Raw genomic sequence first — 21,125 nt, 5'->3', positions numbered from 1 at the left:
ATTGGCCGTCACAACCCACAGCTCCATGGAACTGTGCCTTCAGGCAGACTACATGAGGTTTTTGTATCCCAACACTGTATGGGTTATGTTGCCGCTGTTTCTTTTTAAAATTCACTGGTTCCCCTAAAACAGTGACCTGCAGGCGGCTGCAGAGCGCTGCCTACGGAATGCTAGTTGACGAGGACAGAAACCCGACGGAGCCTCTGGTTGCCTTCTTGAAAGTGCTCATGTTGATAAAACACGGTAACGTGACGGCCACTGTTTCCACGGCTAACGAGTTCAGACAGTCTTCCCTTTCAGCACTGCCCGAGAGAGAAAGCAGACAGCCCTCCACCACCCTCCGGCTCGCTGCGGGCGGGTGCGGGAGGTGCGGAGGGCACGATGACGACGGTGACTGGACACCGGGCCTCCTGGGAGATGAGGCGTGGCTTAGTGGGTAGAGCCGGGGGGCCTGGGACTCAGGTCATGGGTTCTAAACCCGGCTCTGTCGCACGTCTGCTGTGTGACCTTGGACAAGTCACTTGACTTCTCTGGGCCTCAGTTACCACATCTGGAAAATGGGGATTGAGAGTGTAAGCCCCATGTGGGACAGAGACTGCGTCCAACCCGACTACCTTGTGTCTATCCCGGCGCTTAGAACGGTGCCCGGCACATAGTGAGCGCTTAACGAGCATTATAATAGTAATAAGGAGGCTCTAAGTTCATCGTGGGCAGGCAGGGAACGTGTCTACTCTGTTCTACGGTCCTCTCCCCAGTGCTTAGAACAGTGCTCTGCACACCGCAATAAATACCACCGCTGGTTCGATCGGAGCGATGGCAGCGACGGTAGGCAGGTGGGCTCTCCAGAAAGCGGGACGAATGACCGACGATAGTCCAGACGCGCGGCCTCGGGCTGGAGGGAGATGGGAGAAGCCTGGGAGAGGCCACTGCCACCCACCAGAACGGTCGGCAGAGGCTGGAGGCGGAGCCAGACATAAAGGAAGATAAGCTTGCTTCGACAAGCTGCGCGACTGTCGCGCATCGGTTCTGACGATTGGCTCCCACCTCCTGCTCTTCTTCTACCTGTGGCAATCCAAGGGACTCTTTAAGAGAGGAAGGCCTTTACGGCCCTTTGCAACAAGAATGCGTGCCTTTGCAATGGCGAGGCAATGAGTTAATAGTGCGACATGGGGATGGAACATGCATCCTTGGTGCTAACCCTACCCCATGCCCCGCCGGGCGGGGATCGGTCGTCACCCCGCAAACACACCGCTCTAGCCTTTGGGGCTCCCCTAAACGCCCATTCTTTCGAAAGACAAGAGAACCACGTACCTCTGCCCCTTCTCCGCGAATGGAGATCTCAGTCAACCCGTGTCGCTTTCGTCCAATTCCGGCTAGAACGATAAAGCTGACTACTACAGATGACCACGGCAGGCCCACGTTATCTCCCAAGCGCTTCGTACAGTGCTCTGCACACGGCAAGCGCTCAATAAATACCTCTCCATGAAATCACCCCCATTTCCCTTGGGGGCGGGTATAATGTAACTGGAGTTTTTCTCCTCAGAGAAGTCCTTCCTCTCAGGGCTCAAGGCGATGAGCGGCAAAAACCGTCTGTCGGTTTCAATTTAAAAACAGCACTTTTATTGTCGAAATTAAGCGGGTCGCAGATGCTGCACAAAGGAACAAGAAAATGACACAGAAAGGCAGCAAACTAGGCTTTTGTTTGTGAGCTGCTGTGTCCCTCGGTCCTGTCTTGTATATAAGCTAAAGGAAAATGACAGAAACAGTGGCAAACAACCCTTGCCCCATTTTATCTCTACGGTAAAGGCTCTGCACGTCTAAACGTACGTCGGCCGGGACGGCAGGCACCCATCCGTGCCAAGCAAACCGTTACCAAATGCGGGTCTGAACGTCTCAGTGAACGACAGGACAAGATGGGAACGGCTAGATTTAATGACATCTTTCCTCCAATCGGTTTCGGGGAACAGCAATAAACCAGACCCATTTTCAAACCGAAAAGTCAGCACGACGCCCGCGACTTGGAGATGCTGTTCTGAAAGAAGACTCGGCTCCCTGGCCACTTTAGGGGATCCCGTCCGTCCCCGGCGACAGTCGGGTCGGTGTCCGTCGAGCCCCCGGGGTCGGCCTAGCACGGGTGATGATCTGGGACGCGTTTCCTGGGGGCGGATCGGGGAGAAAACACCCATCAGTTTTAAAAACGGAAGCCGGTCAGGTGCAAGGCCTCGCCGAGCCAAGACGCAAACATACGTCGCCTCCAAACCCATGTTACAGTAATTAAATGGGCACGTGTTCTTCCGCCGCTCCACTGCTTTCGTCGACCGGAGCTCTGGGAAATAAAACCTTTTCAAGCTATTATTTTCACCTCCGATGCACAACTGGTATACGGAGACCTCGCAAAGCTAGCAGAAGGCTTCACCGGTCTGGCGTTCCCTGGTCGGCTGGGTTCCGGTGGCCGTGGGGACCCCGAACAGCCAGACACCCCCGATCTCCTCCGCCTACCCCGCACCCAAGGCTCGGATAACTGGGAATTGCTTAGGACAGTGCCTGGCACACGGTAAGCCCTCAACACATACGATAGGATGAATTGAACGAAAACTGTTCCACCTCATTTGTGGAGGTTTCTCTAGCCGACTTCCCACCTCCTCAGAAGACTGTGGGACATGACGATTCTCGGTGAATGTGGAGGAGGGAACAAAAATCCACAATCGATCTTGGGGCTGACAGTTTTTCTCTTAACTCCCACCCTGGCCGGTCGACCCACTATTTTAAAGAATTTTAAAAGACGCAGGTTACCTGGGGGCGGCTTTAATAATGTTGTCCACGCGGAGAATCACTTCGGCTGCTTCGGCCGCGCTCAGGAGAACTTGTCTCTTCACCTGGAAGCTCTCAGTTATGCCCAGGGTGGCCATGTCTCCAATTGTTCCTTCCTTCATATCTTGGGGGGAGAGGGAGACGATTCTTAAGGATAGCAACGGAAGCGACTCCAAAGTGAGGCTTAAAAACCATGCTATTTTTTGGTCAAATTGCAAACTACGGGAGCAGAATCTTGAAAACAGTGAAATCTGGGCATGTACTTCTCATAAGTACATGTTTTGCCGCTCATCGCCTTGAGCCCTGAGAGGAAGGACTTCTCTGAGGAGAAAAACTCCAGTTACATTATACCCGCCCCCAAGGGAAATGGGGGTGATTTCATGGAGAGGCATTTGTCAAGCGCTTACTACGTGCTGGGCACTGTACTAAGCGCTGGGGTGGACACAAGCAAATCGGGTTAGACAGAGTCCCTGTTCCACGTGGGACTCACAGTCTCAAACTCCATTTTAACAGATGAGGGAACTGAGAAGTGAAATAACTCGCCTAAGGTCACAGAGCAGAGAGGTGGCGGAGCTGGGATTAGAACCCAAGACCTTTTGACTCCTAGGCCTGGCAGTGACACCCTAACACTAACCCCAGGCAGGCGATTAGCAGTTTTGAGACAAAGATGGCCCTCGCTGAACCACTACTTCCTGACGAAGCTCCCACTGTCTGGATTGCTTCTAAGAAACCCAGACCAGGGATTATGTTTTGCTGTCTGTACATTTTTAAAAATATTTAAACCTTTTTTTAAAAAAATTAATAATGTTGATATCGCTTCCCGTATTAGGAACAATTTTAATTATTTTTATTGTATTCAAATTTATATAAACCATTTCAAATACTTTTTCAAATAAAAATGAAAAAAATATACTCTTGCATTTACGCTGAAAACACCGGTCCTAAAGGAGAACCTTAGGAAAGTATGGCTTAGACTTGGATCGGGAGTCTGAAAATCTGGGTCCTAGGCCCAAAACAATCCATCCACTTTATATGGATTACAGCCTCTTTTTCATTATTATTATGGTATCTGTTGAGCGCTTCCTATACGTCAAGCACCGTTCTGTGCGCTGGGGTAGATTCGAGTTGATCAGGTTGGTCAGTCAATCGTATTTATCGAGCGCTTACTGCGGGCAGAGCAATGAACTAAGCGCTTGGGAGAATACAACAATAAACAGACACATTTCCTGCCCACAGCGAGCTTACTAAATAGGCCCTCATTTATTTAATAAATGGGGAGAGCAGCCGTTCTTTAAGAGCCAGGTTAGGGAGAATTTGGTAGAGCGGATGATAGTTATGACCTTTTCGGCTCCATGAAGAAAGTTTACAAAAATTAGAACAGTGTTCTAGCGGGCAGATACTCCCCCACCCCCACAGTCCCCCAGAACCCTAAAACAAGACCCCATGTCTCACCAAGTCCATATGTTGTTTTATTCTCACTGTGGGCAGCTCGGAGCTGAGCCACCAGGTCTGCGCTGTCGTAGCCGGCGTTGTCAGCTATGATGGTTGGGAGCTGAGGGAGGAATAAGTATGTGGTGAGTGTTATCCATTCGAGTGCTTTAGTTATTTACCCAGGTGAAATAGGAAAGAAAAATAATTCTCACGGGAGGGGGGGGGCAAGCAAGATCACCCATCTGAATGGCAAGTAAAACTCAATCCCTTTAACTACACTGCTGATTCCTTGGATTTTGGTAAATCATAATTTGGTATTTGTTAAGCCCTTACTACGTGCCAAGCACTGTTCTAAGCACTGGGGTAGATGCAAGGTAATCAGGTTGCCCCACGTGGGGCTCACAGAGAAGTTAAGTGACTTGCCCAGCGGAAAAGTGGCAGAGCCGGGATTAAAACCCACGTCCTGACGCCCAAGCCCGGGCTCTTTCCACTAAGCCACGACGCTTCTCTAATCAGCTAATCAGGTTGGACAACACAGCCTCTTGTCCCGCATGGGGCTCACAGTCTTTACAGACGAGGTAAATGAGGCCCAGAAGCAGAGTGACTTGCCCAGGGTCTCCCAACAGACAGGTGGCAGAACTGGGATTAGAACCCAGGTCCTTCCGACTCCCAGGCCTGTGGCTCTTGCCGCTGGATTCTCCACCTCCGGGCCCCCAGCTTCGACATCCATTTTTAACAGCAGGAACTCTGACTGTGATAAATGCCGTGGGCTCCCTCTCCAACTTAGGGATGTTTTCTCTCAGGACAACACGCAAGGAGACGGTCGGGGCTAACGGCCGGGCCCGCTCCCGGCCGTCCCTGAAGTAAAATTCGTTTCCACCCCATCGGCTGTAGTCACAACTCACCATCCTCAACGCCTTGGCAAACGACTCCATCGCGACGGCTTCTTTGCCCGGTGTTCTGTTGGCAAGCTCTGTGACGGCATGAGCCATCAGCATCTCAGAACACCCTGTCAACGGAACGATGCTGCTCACAAAAGGCACCCCGTCCCGCCCCCGGAAACACCCAGGAGGCCCCCAAACTCTAGACAGCCGCGGTGTAGCCCGGGCCTAACTGACATGGGGTGACCGCCCCTCCGGACGCTAAGAAACGGGCCCGGGGAGCGCCGTTCCTCGAGCCACCGCCGAGCCCGGGCACTCACCACCACCGTACACCGTCCGGGAATCCTTCACGGTCTGAGCCAGGACGCAGAGGGCGTCGTGGAGGGATCGCTCCGCTTCGTCCAGGATCTGCTGGGTGGCCCCGCGGAGGACGATGGTGCAGGCCTCACCTGAAACCAGTCTGACCGTCAACTGGTCGGCCCCCCACGGGGCCTCATGGGCAGTGCCCAGACTGTGGGGTTGGGGGGGGGTGTGGTTCGGGGGGACAAGACTCTCTCCTCTCTCGGCCTGCCTAAAGCTGGGGGAACCAAACCGGCCTCCCCTGCTTTCAGAGCGATGGTGGTGAGATGGCGGCTCACGAGGACTAGAGCCCCAGGGGAGTGTGGTGCATTGGCGACTCACCCTAGAGTACTGTTTATTTGTATTCTTTATTGGTCAGATTCTTATCACTTAAGTGGACTAACCTTCCCAGCTCAGACTGGGAATTCCGGATGGGACGGGGGGGCTGGGGGTTAATCGATTAGTTTATATTTCCCCCAGCACTTAGCACCGAGTTTTGCACAGAGTAAACACTTAGTGTTAATAATGACAATAACTCCGGTGTCCACACAGTCACAGACCTGTGACTGTCCGTGAACAGAGAACAGAATGTCACTGTTTACTGTCGTACTGTACTTTCCCAAGGGCTTAGTACAGTGCTCTGCACACGGAAAGCGCTTAATAAATACAACTGAATGAATTAGGGAACAGAAAAAAGGTTCAGAGTGGAATGAGAATTCCCACTGAACGATCGTCACACCTGATTTTTTCTTTTTTTGTAATGGCACCTGTTAGGCACTTACTTTTTGCCAGGTACCGTACTAAGCGCTGGGGAAGATCCAAGCTAATCAGGTTGGACAGAGTCCCAGTTCCTCACTAGGCTCACCGTTTTAATCCCCATTTTATGGATGAGGAAACTGAGACCCAAAAAAAGTTAAGTGAGCTGCCCACGGTCACATAGCAAACAAGATCCTTCGGACTTCGGGGTCCTCTTTTTATCCATTAGGCCACACTCTCTCCTGACTTGTCACCCTTTTCCTTTAAATATTAAAGGTTAATTAAAGGACTATTTAAAGAAGCCTTATGCTTTATAGAAAACATGAAAATTACACTTCGGGTGAGATGAAAATACAGTCTCACCACCGACCCAACTGTTGTCTAAACAGAGATCCAGATTTCCCAGTAGTTGGCATGTTCTCTAGACTGGAATCTTCTCAGATGCCAGGATCGACTCTATGGTACTCAGCTTTCCCGAGTGCTTAGTACAGTGCCCAGCACCCGGTAAGGGCTCACTAAACACCCCTGATTGTAATTCCACTCAAGACGCCTCTCCTCAGACGCCTCTCCTCCAGACAGCATCACACTTCCTGGGAAGGTTGCAAAACGACCCCTCCCCTGTAGATCACCTCCCTTTTCACTCCAACCCTTCTTTTACCTGCGAGCCTTTTACCGGAAAATGGCTGGGTCTCACTACCTTTCAATGACAACTTTCGACGTGAACACGAGTCTTTACCTAGTGCCACTCCAGAGAAGTGGATGAGTTTATCTTCTCCAATCATGACCTCTTCGATAAGCTTGCAGCTCCCGAGCTTTACCAGTTCTGGGTGGTCAAAGGTTGAGGTGATTTCCCCACCTGTGAGCAAAAATTCCTCGTTCAGTTCAGAATAAGCCCGGAGCTTTCAGTTGACACAAAGGAGGAGCCCCCACGGATGGCCCCGGTTAACTGGACCTCCGCAGAGTTGAAGGGTTAAGTGAAGTTTCTCGGGCTTTAATTTAAATCCACCTATTACGTTCAGAACTGAGATCTAACTATACGCTGCAGTGGCTGCGAAAGCCTTCGATTACTCATCTCGTAGCAAATCTTAAAAGGCAGTGGTTTCCCAATTAAAACTTCTCTCATGTATTTTCAACCTCCTACAGGATATTCTTTCTACTTTAGGCTCTTTCGAGGTCACCTTGCTAGCCTCACTTCACTGCCCAAGATGTAGAATTTTCTCTGCTGATAAATGATGGTATTTGTTAAAGCGCTTACCATGTTCTAAGCATTGGAATGGATACACAGTCCCTGTCCCATATCGGGCTCACAGTTTCAATCCCCATTTGACAGATGAGATAACCGAGGCACAGAGAAGTGAAGTGACTCGCCCAAGGTCACAGTAGCAGACAAGGGAGGAGCCGGGACTAGAACCCCGGTCTTTCTGACGCCCAGGGCTGTGTTCTATCCGCTAGGCCACACTGCTCTAACGCGCAGAGCCTAGCAGGCTGCCGAGGAATTTCGCCCACCTGGCCGGAGGAGAGGTCAGAGGGGGGATCGTAGGGGGGTGGAAAGGAGGTCCGGGTCAGCTTTGTCCCACCTCTCGGAGTACAGAGAGGACATCTAATCCCAGAAAGCAGGCGGCATCTAAGCAGAATGGCCTACTGGAAAAAGCACGGGCTTGGGAGTCAGAAGGTCATGGGTTTTAATCCCACCTCTGCCACTTGTCTCTTGTGTGGCCTCGGGCAAGTCACTTCCCTTCTCTGGGCCTCAGTTACCTCATCTGTAAAATGGGGATTAAGACTGAGCTCCATGCGGGACCACTTCCAACCCGATTTGCTAGTATAATAATGATAATATAGTATAATAATAATAATAATTAGGGTATTTGTTAAGCAGTGTACTAAGTGCTGGGGTGGATACAAACAAATCGGGTTGGACATAGTCCCTTGTCCCACATAGGGCTTACAGTCTCAATCCCCATTTTACAGATGAGGTCACTGAGGCACAGAGAAGTGAAGTGACTTGCCCAAGATCACACAGCAGACAAGTGGCAGAGCAGGGATTAGAGCCCATGATCTTCTGATTCCCAGGCCCGTACTCTATTCACAAAGCCATGTTGTATCCGCGCCAGCCCTCAGTACAGTGCCTGGCACTTAGTAAGCACTTAAACACCACAATTTCTATTACTGTTATTATTATTATGGTGGCTGACTAGTAGCTAATAGCAAGTAACTTGTAGCAAACCTAGCACTTAGAACAGTGCTTAACAAGAACCATAACAATTATTATTAATATAGGGGACAGCAGCCATCTGGAGGCATAATGATTATTTCGTCTTAACAGATCCTACCAAAAATTCTGCAACGGATCGCTACGTTTCAACACTCTCCACAAATGACTAGACTCTCGACTCCCATACCTGTAACAAGAGCTAAGCGCTCCACGCCGGCAAAGTCTGCATGTTCAATAGCCATGACGCCGGCGGCACCAAACAGTTGCTCGGGGTAGTTGTAAATCAACTGCCTAGAATAGAGACGGACACAGAAAGGTTGAAGTTCTTCGTTTTCCTGCAATGACAAGTCTCCCGCTAATCTTTTCTCAAAACCTAGCCTTAAATTTCGAACAGAACACCGGGTGGTACGGTTCCCACAAACGGTGCATATTTAACACTAGACATTAAGCTCATTACAGGCAGGGAGAGTGTCGAATTCTCTTGAATCGTACTCTCCCGAGGGCTTAGTTACAGGCAGGGAAAGTGTCAAATTGTATTGTACTCTCCTGAAGGCTTAGAACAGTGTTCTGCCCCATGCTCAATAAATACCATCGATTGTTTTTAGAGGCACTAACCATCTCTGGGATAGGACAAAGCTCCGAGACCGAAGGTGGTGGTACTTAACAGGTGTGGTCACGCCCCAGCTTCCCCTCTAGCAGAATTTGGTGACTGGCTAGAGTTTTGCCCCAGCGGCATCTGGACATCTCCCACCCCTCTATGGCCCAGACTGGAGGCCAGAAACTGGAAGCACATCTTCTTCAGCCCAGGCTAATAATCATCATCAAAATAATGGTCTTCATTAAGCACGTTTATGTGCCCGGCAATGAACTAGGCGTGAGGTAGATACACGATCATCAGGTCCCGCAGTCTAAGTAGGAGGGAGAACGGGTATTGTCCAGATGAGAACTGCAAAAATGATTCCTTCCGTTTGTTCCCCAGGTTCCTCAACTGTTCACGACTCATGGCTTAGTGGAAAGAGCCCAGGCTTGGGAGTCAGTGGTCCTGCGGTCGAATTCCGGCTAAGCCACTTGTCAGCTCTGTGACTTTGGGCAAGTCACTTCACTTCTCTGGGCCTCAGTGACCTCATCTGGAAAATGGGGATGAGGACCGCGAGCCCCATATGGGACGACCTGATAACCTTGTATCTACCCCAGCGCTTAGAAGAGTGCTTGGCACATAGTACACACTTAACAAATACCATCGTTATTATTATTAGAGAAGCAGCGTGGCTCAGTGGAAAGAGCACGGGCTTTGGAGTCAGGGCTCATGAGTTCGAATCCCAGCTCTACCACTTGTCGGCTGTGTGACTGTGGGCAAGTCACTTAACTTCTCTGTGCCTCAGTTCCCTCATCTGTAAAATGGGGATTAAGACTGTGAGCCCCACGTGGGACAACCTGATTCCCCTGTGTCTACCCCAGCGCTTAGAACAGTGCTCGGCACATAGTAAGCGCTTAACAAATACTAACATTATTATTATTATTATTATTACCAATGGTCCGCCACTTAGAGGATGTTCTGGGACAGTCATTGCAAAGCCAACGGAAGGCTCGTGGACAAACTGCACGGTCGAAGCCAACTTTATACTGCATCCGCTAAGTACTGCAACCACTTATTTTGAAGTTCCAAGATCAGCGATGGGTTTTTTGGAACAGGAATCAACCTTGGCTTAGCCCCTCTGACACTGAGGCCGTGAGAACGTTCCGTCTACCACCCGGAGCATACCTGTTAATAAAGCAGTTTATTCCGTGCTTCAGAATGCGCTCGACTTTCTCCTTCATTTTTTCCTTTTCCGCCTGTTCTATTTCTGCCACTTTGGCTGTGGAGTCCACCCTGACTCGGGAACCGAATATCTACGTAGAGAGACGACATCGACGGTAAGTGATTTTGATGAGATCCGGGTGGAGGACCAGACTTGGGTAAATAATAGTAGCCGCTTACCTTAATCTTGTCTGTATCCATACCAGTGTTGGCAATGAGAATCTTCGCATTTTCGATTCGTTTCGGTTGATTCACTCCAATTTTTTTATCTAACAGGAAGCCTGTGTTAAAATAAAACCACCGTTAGGCTTTTACAAATTGGGCACTTAAAAATAAAGATAAGAAGCCAGTCTTCGGTGATCCGCCCAAGTGGATTCTTCTCCGCGTCGCTCTAACAGTCCCCCCAAAAAGGTTTCAGGCCCCCCCCTCCCGCCACTTTCATTACTCCCTCGAGACACTGGACTACCTCCAAGTAACATCGGTCGATTTTTTTTTTTTAACTCAAAGTAAATTCACTCGATCCATCGATCATCTTAACTGAGCTCTCGAAAGGGAAGGAGAGAAAATTCTTCCGCTGCTTTACCCAATAGGGTCGACCACAGGGCAGCAGGTGAGATTCAGTCGGAGTTCTTTCAAGGCCAATGCAAGGGAACGGAGCAAAAATCCCCAGGGAAGAAAGGGGAACACTCCTCATCCATCAACTAAGCCATGGCATTTAGTGCACGCTTACCGGGTGCAGGACGCCGGACTAAGCGTTTGGGAGGGTACAGTACAACAGAGTTGCTGAACACGATCCCTGACCTCAAGGAGCTAAAGCTTAAGCCTCTTATGCTTCCCCTCTACTCCCAATTAACTGGGTATATCTGTGCCGTCGGTGTTAATCGCCAGCTGGGCAGAGAATCAAACCGTTGAATGGAACTTTGCACCGTTACGGCCACGTCCTGTCAGAGTTACGTAGTTCTGTGGACTTTCAAATGAAATCAAGGCCATTTAAGAAGCAACCTAAGTGAGGTAGGCCCGACAAACAAGTTTGGCCACAGAGATGGCTGCAGTAAGTTTCTCAGTTGCACGGGAAAAACTGACGAATTCAGTGAACTGATGACTGGATTCATCCTCCCCACCTCTGGCTGTCCCCCAAGGCTCTGTCCTGGGTCCTTTACTTATAACGATACTCATGATCATGACGGTACCTGTTAAGAAGCGCTTACTATGTGTCAAGCACTACTCTAAGCGGTGAGTTCTCATCTCGCCCCACCTACTCTCTCGGGGAGTTGATCCCACGCAGAGCTGGAGCTCTAAGTGATTTTGTTCTGATATTTCTTGAGCGCTTACTACGTGTCAGACGCCGTACTAAGCGCTGGGGTAGATCCAAGCTAGTTGGGTGGGACACAGTCCACGTCCCACAAGGGGCTCACGGTCTTAATCTCCATTTTACAGATGAGAGAGATGAGGCTCACAGAAGTGAAGGGCCTTGCCTGAGGTCACACAGCAGCCAAGGACATTCACCCGGCATTTCAAATCACACATCTTGCACACCTACCTTCATCTAAATAGGAATCTGCCAGGCTTCCTCCGAGTTTCTTGATAACGTGGATAGCTTCTAAATTGCCAGAGCCTTTCAGTCTGAGAACAGCTTCTACGGCCAGCTTAGTGAAGTGGTCTTTGTGATGGGTCAGCAGCTTTGAGGAGAGCGTGGTGCCCGCGATGTTCATCAAGTCCTCGCGGAATCTGGTCTCATCATTGCTAAAAGACGCAAAAGTTACAGCGAATCTTAATGCCTTTTCCCCGCGAAGTTTAAGGAATGCGATTTATCTGAAATCTACTCATTTCTCCCGGCTATAACCAAGAAGAGGACCGCCATTTAGCACCGTAAAATTCCAACTGATACTTTAATGAACCAACCCGTGATCCACCGTAGCATTCAACAGGGCCTCTCGGGCTACTTTTGTGGCTTCTCTCCAACCGGCGATGATGGTCTGAGGGTGAATCTTCTTGGCAATCAGGGATTCTGCCTCCTGATAAGGACACATGCAACGGGTGAACCGCCTGAGCGCTTACGATGTGCAGAGCACTGTATTAAACACCAACAGAGTTAGCAGATACATTCTCTGACCACCACGAGGTCCCACTAGAGTGGAAGACGGACATTAATATAAATAATTTGAAATATAAAATTCAAAGGTATGGTCACCATACACAAGAAAGTTAACAGGTGGGAACATAAAAGCCGGAAGAGCGAACTCTATAAAAAAAAAAACGCCCCCAAAACACGATTCTTTTCAAGCCTGCCCCTCATTCAAAAATAAAGCTCAACGGAAAACTGTCTGTGGTACCAAAACGGGCTCGTCGTTCTCTTACCCTTAATAATTCAGCTGCCAAAACGGTTACGGAAGTAGTTCCATCACCCACTTCATCATCCTGGACTCTTGACATATCTAAAGAGAAAGCCACCTATCACATGCCTAATTGGGCTGGTTTTACATGAAGCTGAATCTTCTTTTCTTTTTTCAACCTGACCAGTTAGTTGTTATCAGTACAGGTCACCCAAGCAAGCAGCTGTCAACCACTGCTTTCCTTAGCTTATTCCAAGTATGTGGACCAAATCCTTTCTCTTCCCAATCCGAATGAAATTCCTAGCAATTTAAACTCGTAATCCGGGTGAGCAAAAGCGACATCGAAACGGTAAACACTCTCAACGGTACGGTCCAGTGTTGGGTGATACTAATTCGTGTCTCCTCTATCCTCCAGAAATTTGAAATCTGGATGCGTTTGGGCTGTCTGTGTGACATTTATTTCAAATTGACAGTGAGGGAAATACTTGGCTAGTAATAGCCTGGTGAAAAAAAGTAGTCCTTTTGCACCAGGCAACAATCATAAGAAATCACGGTTCTCTGGCCGTGAATAAAAGTTTTTGTACCGACTAATTTACTTGACTGTGTAGGGGATCGGAAACAGCTGAAGACTTCAGACTCACCAACCAAAACTTTAGCTGCCGGGTTGTCGACACCGATAGATTTCAAAATGGTGGCCCCGTCGTTGGTCACCATGAGGGAAGCTTCCCTTCCGCTGCTCAGGAGAATCTTGTCCTAAAGGAAAGGAATGAAGTTCACGGTTTTAAAACAGCCCCGAAAGAATTCTGTGAAGCCAACTTCGATATACTTTCATGTTATTTCTCACCATGCCTTTAGGCCCCAGAGTACTTTTGACCAGGTCTCCAATGGCAATGGCACCGATGAAGGAAGACTGAAACGAAGATAAGACGGGGATGTAGAGGCAGCCGATGTAGAACGATAGCTTTATATGGGTGGGGGGAGGGAAGGGACCCTTACCAGACGGGCCGTCTCAGCTCTCTCTTCATCGGCCCCAGCCTTGAAGATGTTCACAGGTGCTAGAGAAAGGGAAGCCTAAAACCCAAAAATAATGAGAAGAGATGAAGACGCCCTAAAAATTTAACCCGCCCCTTTCTGGATTCAATCGGAAACTCTTGGCCCTTCCCTCTTCTTCAAGCTCTTCTACAAACCCAGGAGGCCCTTTCTCCCGCCAGAAGCTCCCTCCCACTTCAACCCACCAGACCACAACTCTCCCCACCCTTCAAAGGCTTTCTGAAATCCCACTCCCTTTCCCAATTCCCTTGTTTTTTCCCCAGATCACAGTCTCCCAGCTACGACCTCAGCCCGGGGGGAGCCACTGACGGACTTCGCAAGGCGGTTCGAGACACACGTGAAATCACCCCCGTGTCGCAGGAGTGGAACCCGATGTGTTAATGTCATCGGTGCCAATTTGCAAGAACCCACATTTGGCAAAGGAACCCGATGTGTTAATGTCATCGGTGCCAATTTGCAAGAACCCACATTTGGCAAATTGTACAGTATTTCTCCAGGGGAGGTGGGGGAGATCCCCTGACCCCCATTTGCTCAAGAGCTGTGAAATTCCCCTCCCGGGGTCTACATGCAATGTAGTGCCCCACTGGGTGAGTAGAGTTGGGATGCTCTGATTCTTAAAAATTTAAAAACTGACCAGTGTCTGGTTCTGAATTGTCCCAGGGTAGGGGACAAGCCAACTGAAAAATCGTACTGCCTGGGATAAAACCAGTCAAATGATCACCCAGTCAGCACTTATGCATTCTCAACCTCTTTTGTAGGTACCAATGTGCCTGGGTATGGCCTAGTGGATAAGAGCACGGGCCTGGGCGTCAGAAAGACGTGGGTTCCCAACTTGGTTCCGCCATTTGTCTGCTGTGTGACCTTGGGCAAGTCGCTTAACTTCTCTGGGTCTCAGTCGTCTCATCTGTAAAATGGAGATTAAGACTGGGGGCCCCATGTGGGACAGGGATTGGGTCCAACCTGATGATCTTGTATCTACCTCAGCGCTTAGAAGATCGCTTGATAATAGTAAATGCTTAACAAATACCATTTTACTATTATTATTGTTATGGATCTGGGTCCTAATTCTGGCTCCACCACTTAATAAAAATATTAATAGTATTTGTTAAGCACTTACTATGTGCCAGGCACTGTACTAAGCACGGGGGTAGATACAAGCAACGCAGGTTGGACACAGTCCTGATGATAATAATGTCGGCATTTGTTAAGTGCTTACTATGTGCCAAGCACTGTTCTAAGCGCTGGGGGAGGTACAAGATAATCAGGTTGTCCCCCACGAGGCTCACGGTCTTAATCCCCATTTTACAGGTGAGGGAACTGAGGCACAGAGGAGTGAAGTGACTTGCCCAAAGTCACCCAGCAGATAAGTGGTGGAGTTGGGATCAGAACCTTCTGTCCTCCTAAGCCCCTGCTCTATTCACTAGGCCATGGCACTTGGGCAAGTCACTTCACTGTGCCTCAGTTGCCTCGCCTGTAAAATGGGAGGGGTTAATGGGAGGCCCATGGGGGACAGGGACTGGGTCCCACCGGATCGACCCCGGCGCCTGGTACGGTGCTGGGCACAGTGTGAGTGCTTAAGAAGCACTACGGTTTATGATGATGATGACGATGATGATTATAATAACAACCCGGAGGGCTCCCGCGACGGGGAGTTTTGGGAGGGTCCGATGGTGGACAGGTCTGGCCACGGGGAGCGGCACCAGAACCTCCTCCTCCTCCTCCCACAGGCCCCACCCCTTCGTGCTCCCGCAGCGGAAAGAGCCCGGGCTTGGGAGTCAGAGGTCATGGGTTCGAATCCCAGCTCTGGCACTTGTCAGCTGGGTGACTGTGGGCCAGTCACTTCACTTCTCTGGGCCTCAGTGACCTATCTGTAAAATGGGGATGAAGACTGTGAGCCCCACGTGGGACCACCAGATGACCCTGTAGCTCCCCCAGTGCTTAGCACAGTGCTCTGCACATAGTAAGCGCTTAACAAACACCAACATTATTATTATTAATCCAGGCCCCATCCCTGGGGGGGAACTAGCAGCTCCTCCCATTGGCCCCGTCCGGCCGAGGGGCAGGGCTGCGGTCAGGCTCTCAGGTTAGAAAAGCAGCGTGGGTCAGTGGAAAGAACCCGGGCTTGGGAGTCACAGGCCATGGGTTCGAATCCCTGCTCTGCCACTAATCAGCTGTGTGACCTTGGGCAAGTCACTTCACTTCTCTGGATCTCAGTTCCCTCATCTGGAAAATGGGGTTGAAGACTGGGAGCCTCACGTGGGACAGCCTGATTATCCTGTATCTCCCCCACTGCTTACAACAGCGCTCTGCACAGAGTAAGCGCTTAATGAATACCAACTTTATTATTATTAGAACGGGGCTCGGCCCGCAGTCAGCGCCGCTGAACCCAATGAGTGATGGTGGCTCAGCGGAAAGAGCACGAGCTCTGGAGTCAGAGGCCATGAGTTCGAATCCCGGCTCCGCCCCTTGTCAGCTGTGTGACTGTGGGCAAGTCACTTCTCGGTGCCTCAGTGACCTCATCTGGAAAATGGGGATGGAGACGGGGAGCCTCCCGGGGGACCGCCTGATTCCCCTGTGTCTCCCCCAGCGCTTAGAACAGCGCTCTGCACGGAGTAAGCGCTGAACGAATACCAACATTATTATTAGAACGGGGCTCGGCACGTAGTAAGCGCCGCTGAACCCAATTAGTGATGGGGAGAAGCGGCGTGGCTCAGTGGAAAGAGCCCGGGCTTTGGAGTCAGAGGTCACGGGTTCGAATCCCGGCTCGGCCACTTGTCAGCTGGGTGACTGTGGGCAAGCCACTTCACTTCTCGGTGCCTCAGTTCCCTCCTCTGTAAAATGGGGATGCAGACTGTGAGCCCCACGTGGGACAACCTGATTCCCCTGTGTCTACCCCAGCGCTTAGAACAGTGCTCGGCACATAGTAAGCGCTGAACAAATGCCAACGTTATTATTATTATTATTATGGGGATGAAAGGGTCCTGAGGGCGGGGGCGGGGTTGGGGCGGGGTTGGGGCGGGGCCCGCCCTCCCGGAGGGACTAGAAGCTTCTCCCGCTCCCCGCCCGGCATGGCCGGCGGCGGCGGCGGCGGCGGCGGGGAGCGGTTGAGGTGTGGTTCCCGGGGGTGCGGGCGGAGCGGGGCCGAGCCGGTCCTGGCCGGTCCTGGCCGCCGCCGCCGCCGCCTCCCCCTCCCCGAGCGGCCCATGTGCGCGGGCCTCCGGCCTCCGGGACCTCCCTCCGGACGGCCGCGGGACCACAGGACCGGACGAGGACCGGACGAGGACCGGACGAGGACCGGGAGGGCAGGATGAAGGGAGGGCCTGGGCCCCACTGACCATATTTCCGAAGCTCGGGGACGGTGGCCCGCGCTCGCCCAGCGCCGTTCGTCGAGCAGGACCGGGGGCGGACGGGCAGAAGCCGGATGTGACGTCGGGGCTGCGGGCGGACCGCCTCACGGCTGCATTGTGGGACTTGGAGTCTGCGCGCCCCAGACCTTTTCACTGCTGCATTGTGGGACTTGGAGTCTCTGCGGACCCCAGACTTTTTTTTTTTCACTGCTGCATTGTGGGACTTGGAGTCTGCGGATCACAGACCTTTTTTGCACTGCTGCATTGTGAGACGTGTAGTGTCTGCGGACCCCAGACTTGTTTTCACTGCTGCATTGTGAGGCGTGTAGTCTCTCCGGACCCCAGACTTGTTTTCACTGCTGCATTGTGAGGCGTGTAGTCTCTCCGGACCCCAGACCTTTTTTTCCACTGCTGCACTGTGGGACTTGGAGTCTCTGCGGACCCCAGACTTGTTTTTACTGCTGCACTGTGGGACGTGGAGTCTCTGCGGACCCCAGACTTGTTTTCACTGCTGCATTGTGAGACGTGGAGTCTCTGCGGACCCCAGACCTTTTTTTTTCACTGCTACATTGTGGGACTTGGAGTCTCTGCAGACCACACTTTTTTTCACTGCTGCATTGTGGGACTTGTAGTCCCTGCAGACCCCAGACTTTTTCACTGCTGCATTGTGGGACTTGTAGTCTGCGGACCCCAGACCTTTTTTTTTTTCACTGCTGCATTGTGAGACCTGTAACAATAATAATGTTGGTACTTGTTAAGCGCTTACTATGTGCCGAGCACTGTTCTGAGCGCTGGGGTAGACACAGGGGAATCAGGTTGTCCCACGTGGGGCTCACGGTCTTCATCCCCATTTTACAGATGAGGGAACTGAGGCCCAGAGAAGGCAAGTGACTCGCCCACAGTCACCCAGCTGACAAGTGGCCGAGCCGGCATTCGAACTCATGCCCTCTGACTCCAAAGCCCCTGCTCTTTCCACTGAGCCACCTGTAGTCTCTGCGCACCCCCACACCTTTTTTTCACTGCTGCATTGTGAGACCTGTAGTCTCTGCGCACCCCAGACCTTTTTTTTTCCGCTGCTGCGTTGGGGGACTTGTAGTCTGCGGACCAAAGACCTTTTCACTGCTGTATTGTAGGACTTGTAGTCTGCCGACCACAGACCTTTTTTTCCTGCTGCTGGTCTCTGCTCACCAAAGGCCCTCTTCACTGCTGCAACGTGGGACTTTTAGTCTGCGGACCCCCCCAGACCTTTTTTTTCCACTGCTGTAGTGTGGGGCTTGTATTCATTCATTAATAGTATTTATTGAGCGCTTACTATGTGCGGAGCACTGTACTGAGCGCTTGGAATGGACAGATCGGTAACAGAGACGGTCCCTGCCCTTGGACGGGCTTACAGCCTAATCGGGGGAGACGGACAGACAAGAACAATAGCCATAAATAGAATCGAGGGGATGAACAGCTCATTAAAACAATAGCAAATAGAATCAAGGCGATGTACATCTCATCAGCAAAATAAATAGGGTGATGAAAATAGAGAGAGTTGAGCGGACGAGTACGGTGCTGAGGGGAAGGGAGAGGGGGAGGAGCAGAGGAAAAGAGGGCTTAGCTGAGGGGAGGTGAAGGGGGGGAGAGGGAGCGGAGGGAAAAGGGGGAGTTCAGTGTGGGAAGGCCTCTTGGAGGAGGTGAGCTTTTAAGTAGGGATTTGAAGAGGGGAAGAGGATGAGTTTGGCGGAGGTGAGGAGGAGGAGGACGTGGCCCGGGGGTCGACGGCGGGATGGCCGAGAACGGGGGGACGGCAGAAAGAGAGAAAGGAGGAGAGGTAGGAGCGGGCGAGGTGACGGACGGCCTCGAAGGCTTGTAGATTCTGCGCCCCACAGGCCCCTTTCACTGCTGCACTGTAGGACTTGGAGCCTCTGCGCCCCACAGGCCCTCTTCACTTCTGCACTGTGGGACTTGGAGTCTCCGCCGAACAAAGAAGGGCCAAGCCCGGGCCGTCGCCATGGCAACGGACCCCCGTTTGGCTTCGTCGCCGGGAACGGGAGGCCTCCCCCTCACCCCCCAACGGCCGGAGACGTAACACTAATAATAATAATAATAATGTTGGTATTTGTTAAGCGCTTACTATGTGCAGAGCACTGTTCTAAGCGCTGGGGGAGCTACAGGGTGATCAGGTTGTCCCACGTGAGGCTCCCAGTTAATCCCCATTTTCCAGATGAGGTAACTGAGGCACCGAGAAGTGAAGTGACACGCCCACAGTCACACAGCTGACAGGTGGCCGAGCTGGGAGTCGAACCCCTGACCTCTGACTCCAAAGCCCGTGCGCTCTTTCCACGGAGCCACGCTGCTTCACACTAATCATCCTTACTATATTCGAGCAGTTACTATGGGCCAAGCACTGCGTTAGGCGAGGCCTGGGGCCGTGAGCGCGGGGAGGAAGCAGCGTGGCAAGAGCCCGGGCAGGGGAGGCAGAGGTCGTGGGTTCGAATCCCGCCTCTGCCGCCGGTCAGCTGGGGGACTGTGGGCAAGTCGCTTCACTGCTCTGTGCCTCAGTGGCCTCATCTGGCAAATGGGGATGAAGACTGGGAGCCTCACGTGGGGCGACCTGATGACCCCGTATCCACCCCAGCGCCGCACAAAACACAGTAGTGATGGTGGCATTGGTAAGTCCTACTTTGTGAGATGCGTCGGGGGGAGATTATAAGACAACACAAAGGTTTCTGTCTTTCCAAGTTCTTCAACTCTCTGTATTTATGGCCCCTTCACTTAAATTGATGAGTTTCAGTCAGATTAAATAATCCTTGCTACGATAGGCTTGTTCCAGGGCCGGAATTGGGGGTTTAAAATAAGGGTGCTCTGCACACAGTAAGCGCTTAACAAATACCAGCATTATTATTACAATGATAATGATGAGGACGGTATTTAAGCGCTTACTCTGTGCCAGGCATTGTACTGAGCGCTGGGGTGGATACAAGCAAACCCGGTTGGACCCTGTCCCACGTGGGGGGTCACGGTCTCAAATCCCCATTTTACAGATGGGCCCAGACAAGTGAAGTGACTTGCCCGGGGTCACACAGCAGACAAGGGGCACAGTTGGGATTAGAATCATAATAATGGCATTTGAGTGCTTACTATGTGCCCAGCACTTTTCTAAGCACCCGGGGGGGATACGAGGTAATCAGGTTGTCCCACGTGGGGCTCACAGTCTTAATCCCCATTTTACAGATGAGGTGACTGCGGCGCAGAGAGGTTAAGTGACTTGCCCAAGCTCACCCAGCTGCCAAGTGGCGGAGTCGGGATTAGAACCCATGGCCTCTGCCTCCCAAGCCCGTGCTCTTTCCACTGAGCCACGCTGCTTCCCTGCCTTTCCTACCCGCATCTTCTGCCCGTCAGATCATTCAGTCAGCCAATTATATTTATTGAGCACTGGGTGCAGAGCACTGTAGTAAGCGCTTGGGAGACTACAGAATGACAGACCCATTCCCAGACCACAATCAGCGCTTAGAACATGGTTGGCACATAGCAAGCACTTAAATACCGTCATTATCATCAATGATATTATAGTCTGGAGGGGGAGACAGACACGAATAGGAATTAATAAGCGACAGATAAGGACTTAAGTGGTGTGGGCGTGGGGGGGACGGATGAATCGAGAGTCAGGGCGACGCAGAAGGGAGTGGGAGAAGAGGGAAGGAGGGCTCAGGGAAGGAAGGCCTCCAGGAGGAGGTGCACCTTGGCAGAAGAGCTGACTCGTTTCAGGGAGGAGCTCCATCCGCCTTCGTCGGTCCCGCTAAACGATTATTAACTCTCACGTGGAGTCAAGCGACGCGTCCGTTCCATAATCCCGGCCAGTCCCGGGCCATAGCCTCATCTCCCAGGTCCCCGGTGGCTCGGTTTCCTCTTCTAAAGGCAACCGAGGTGCGAGAACCATCCATCCCTTCCTACCAAAGATCCAGCAGGCTCCCTGCTCCGGAAAACTTTCATTCGTCTTTGAGGAGTCTTCCTCATCCTTGCATCTGCCCCAGCCAAATAATAACAACAACAATAATAATGTTGGTATCTGTTAAGCGCTTACTGTGGGCAGAGCACTGTTCTAAGCGCTGGGGGAGATACGGGGTCATCAGGTTGTCCCGCGTGAGGCTCACAGCTCACAAATACTACTCGTCGTCTCGT

The 21,125-nt window shown here is 51.4% G+C and overlaps 1 protein-coding gene across 1 annotated transcript; it reads right to left on the bottom strand.

Moving 5' to 3' along the window:
• Window positions 1-1,597: 1,597 nt before the first annotated feature.
• CCT2 (chaperonin containing TCP1 subunit 2) lies at window positions 1,598-17,107 on the bottom strand. Its single transcript, XM_029078642.2, has 16 exons — window positions 16,947-17,107; window positions 13,558-13,632; window positions 13,406-13,471; window positions 13,203-13,314; window positions 12,587-12,663; window positions 12,131-12,243; window positions 11,769-11,971; window positions 10,409-10,509; window positions 10,193-10,320; window positions 8,618-8,721; window positions 6,955-7,074; window positions 5,444-5,572; window positions 5,148-5,251; window positions 4,264-4,363; window positions 2,794-2,935; window positions 1,598-2,156 (listed from the first exon to the last, which is right to left on the bottom strand). The coding sequence occupies exons 1-16, from the start codon at window positions 16,947-16,949 to the stop codon at window positions 2,126-2,128; spliced, it is 1,608 nt and encodes a 535-aa protein (XP_028934475.1). The 5' UTR covers window positions 16,950-17,107; the 3' UTR covers window positions 1,598-2,125.
• Between the last annotated feature and the right edge of the window lie 4,018 nt (window positions 17,108-21,125).

Source organism: Ornithorhynchus anatinus, chromosome 14 (genome assembly GCF_004115215.2).
Source record: "Ornithorhynchus anatinus isolate Pmale09 chromosome 14, mOrnAna1.pri.v4, whole genome shotgun sequence".
Lineage (NCBI taxonomy): Eukaryota > Metazoa > Chordata > Mammalia > Monotremata > Ornithorhynchidae > Ornithorhynchus > Ornithorhynchus anatinus.
Note: the sequence above shows the minus strand (reverse complement) of the source record. Positions and strands in the feature narration are given on the sequence as shown.